At 59.6% G+C, this 2,441-nt stretch overlaps 1 protein-coding gene across 1 annotated transcript; it reads right to left on the bottom strand.

The window, feature by feature from the left end:
• Positions 1–453: 453 nt before the first annotated feature.
• On the bottom strand, positions 454–1,872 carry LOC124968287 (ral guanine nucleotide dissociation stimulator-like). Its single transcript, XM_047530547.1, has 3 exons — positions 1,709–1,872; positions 1,138–1,188; positions 454–706 (listed from the first exon to the last, which is right to left on the bottom strand). Exons 1-3 carry the CDS (start codon positions 1,870–1,872, stop codon positions 454–456), a joined length of 468 nt encoding a protein of 155 aa, XP_047386503.1.
• Between the last annotated feature and the right edge of the window lie 569 nt (positions 1,873–2,441).

Below are 2,441 nucleotides of genomic sequence, written 5' to 3'. Positions count from 1 at the left end.
TCTGCAACTGCTGCCACCAGAGAAGGAGGAGACGCCGTCCCAAGACATGTGGACTGTGAGTCTGGCCCTCCACAGCCCCAGGAAAGCAGGGGTGAACGTCCTCTGGGCTGGTGGCTGGCGGCTGAGCTGCCTCCTGAGCCCCAGGTGTCCCGGTGACCCCTGGAGGCCCTGGCGCTCCCTCTGCTGATGGTGCTGCAGTGGATCTGTTCTCCACTTTGGATGGTGGATCTCCCCCCAGCTCAGTGGGTATGGCCGTGAGCTGCGTCGCTGGAAACTGGGGCTCTTCTGCTGGAGGCACTTCTGTTGGCACTGCAGCTGCAGAAGGAAAGAGCCCAACATGACTGCCTTGCCCTGGGCCTTTCCCACTTGCCGCCAGCACCTGCCCTGAGAGTAAGGCAGCTCCTCTCCCATGGCAGGTGTCTTCTCAGACCAGGGCCACCAGGCTTATGTGGCTCAGAACCAAACCCAGTTCCTGTGGGGACAGCACAAGGCTTCCTCATACTGTGTCCTTGTCACAGGCCCAGACTCACTGGGATGGGGGTGCTCCAGCTGTGCCAGGAGTCCATGCACATGGAGGCTCAGCTCTTTCCCAGGCATGGTGTGCTGCTGGAAGGTGTTGAGACGCCTCGGGGTTTCCACACTCGGGGCTCCCAGGAAGTCTTCAGGATTTGTATACTGCAGCATTTTAATGATGGAGCAGAGGGTGCTGTGGAGGTGGGAGTGGGCAGGCAGCCGTCAGCACCTGGCGCCTCAGGCTAGACCCTCCCAAGGCCCTTGTGTGATGGGCTTCCCATAGCATGACCAGGGGGCCCTGGGTGATGAGGGCGATCCTGAGGGACATGTGTGGCCAGTGGTCCCCCAGCTTCTGTGCAGTCTCCATGCAGGAGAGTGTGGGTGCTCTGGTGGGATTGGCCGAGTTGCAGGGGTCCTCACAGGGCCTGACCCTGGCACCCCGGCCAATCCTCTGCTCCCTGGATCCCTGAACCACTCCTCCCCTCTGTGTCCTGCTACAGGCAAAGCCCTCTCCTGGGAGTCACAGCAGGGTGGACCTGGCTTTGCCCAGCCTCCTCTACACCAGCCTCCCAAGTGCCCCATCTGGAGAAGGGGACCCTCCCTCTCCGACTAAAGACCACTCACTTCTTCACTTCAAGCTGATCCTCCTCCACTTGTGCGCTGAGGTCTCCACACCTAGAGACAACCAGGCAGGTGTCACCTCTTACATTCCAGTCCCCTTACCTCCTAGGTTCCTGGTGGGATTGACCAGCTTCCTGAGAGTCATGGAGCCCGGAGGGCTGGGAGGTGTGTCTCCCTCCTCCTGAGTGACAGGCTACCTTGAGACATGAATGGACCCAGCACACTCTACCTCTCTGTCTCCGGGCCCGGGTCCCCGCATGCCTCCCAGGGGTCCCTGTATGGCTCCGTGGTGATCAGGGATCCTCCCAGAAAGAAAAGTGTGGACTTTTCTTTTCTTCCCAAAAGTGGAAGCTGCTTTCCTGAGGCCTCAGAGTTTGAGGACAGGCCCAGGGAGAAGCTCAGAGTCCTGGGCCCCAGCCTGAGGCCAACCTGCCAGGGCTCCTTCTTGGTCCTGCACACACCCAGGCAGGGTGGTCCTTGTGGCCCCTCCTTCTACAGTGACGGGGTTCAGTGATGCCTAGCCTCCCACACATGCTGGAGGGAGCGGACCCTGGGTGGGGAGAAGGGGGCGCACCTTCTGCACAGCTGCTCCATCAGCTTGTGGGTGCTGGTCAGACTCTGGTAGGTGCGCTGGAATTCGTGGAGGAAAGTCTCGTTGTCCCTCTGCAGAGCAGGCACCAGGCCATTGGTGATGTCCTCCTGCAGGAGTGCCTTGAATGTCTGCACCAGGCTGGTCATGTCCCCTGGTGCAGCTTTGCTGTGTTCCTCCTAGTGTGGGGACCAAAGGGGACACTTCAAAATGGAATCAGTAGCCACATGCAAATGATGCTGGTGTATCAAGTGAGATCCAAAAAGTCCTCCTCTCTGTCTCCCTGCCCCCTCTATCTCCCATGGCTGTGAGGCTCTGGGGTTTCCAAGACGGGATCAGAGTCGGGGGCTACCCTAAGCTCACCTGCTCTGGGCTGCTGTGTCTCACTCTCCAGTTCCTCCTAAACCTTCGTAAGATGGGAGGGGGCCAGACACTGACCCAGCCCCCCCATATTCGGGACAGGCCACTGCTCAGGGACTTCCTGAGGCCTGCACAGCAACCTGTCGGGAGACAGCAAGAGCTCATGGCTCTGGATCGCTCTCTCCATGCAACTGAACAGCCTGGGCTGTGCCCAGTCTCTCTGTGCCTGGCGACCATGGTTCCAAGTTCTCTTTGTTCCATTGCCAGGAAGTGAAGTCACTTCCAGGGGTCCCCTTACCTGAGACACTTCCTCACAAAACGGGAGCCATCTTGGAGTCACACATTCTCCTGGCCTGTG

This window comes from Sciurus carolinensis, chromosome 17 (genome assembly GCF_902686445.1).
Source record: "Sciurus carolinensis chromosome 17, mSciCar1.2, whole genome shotgun sequence".
Classification (NCBI taxonomy): domain Eukaryota; kingdom Metazoa; phylum Chordata; class Mammalia; order Rodentia; family Sciuridae; genus Sciurus; species Sciurus carolinensis.
This window is presented reverse-complemented; position numbering and strand designations above follow the sequence as displayed.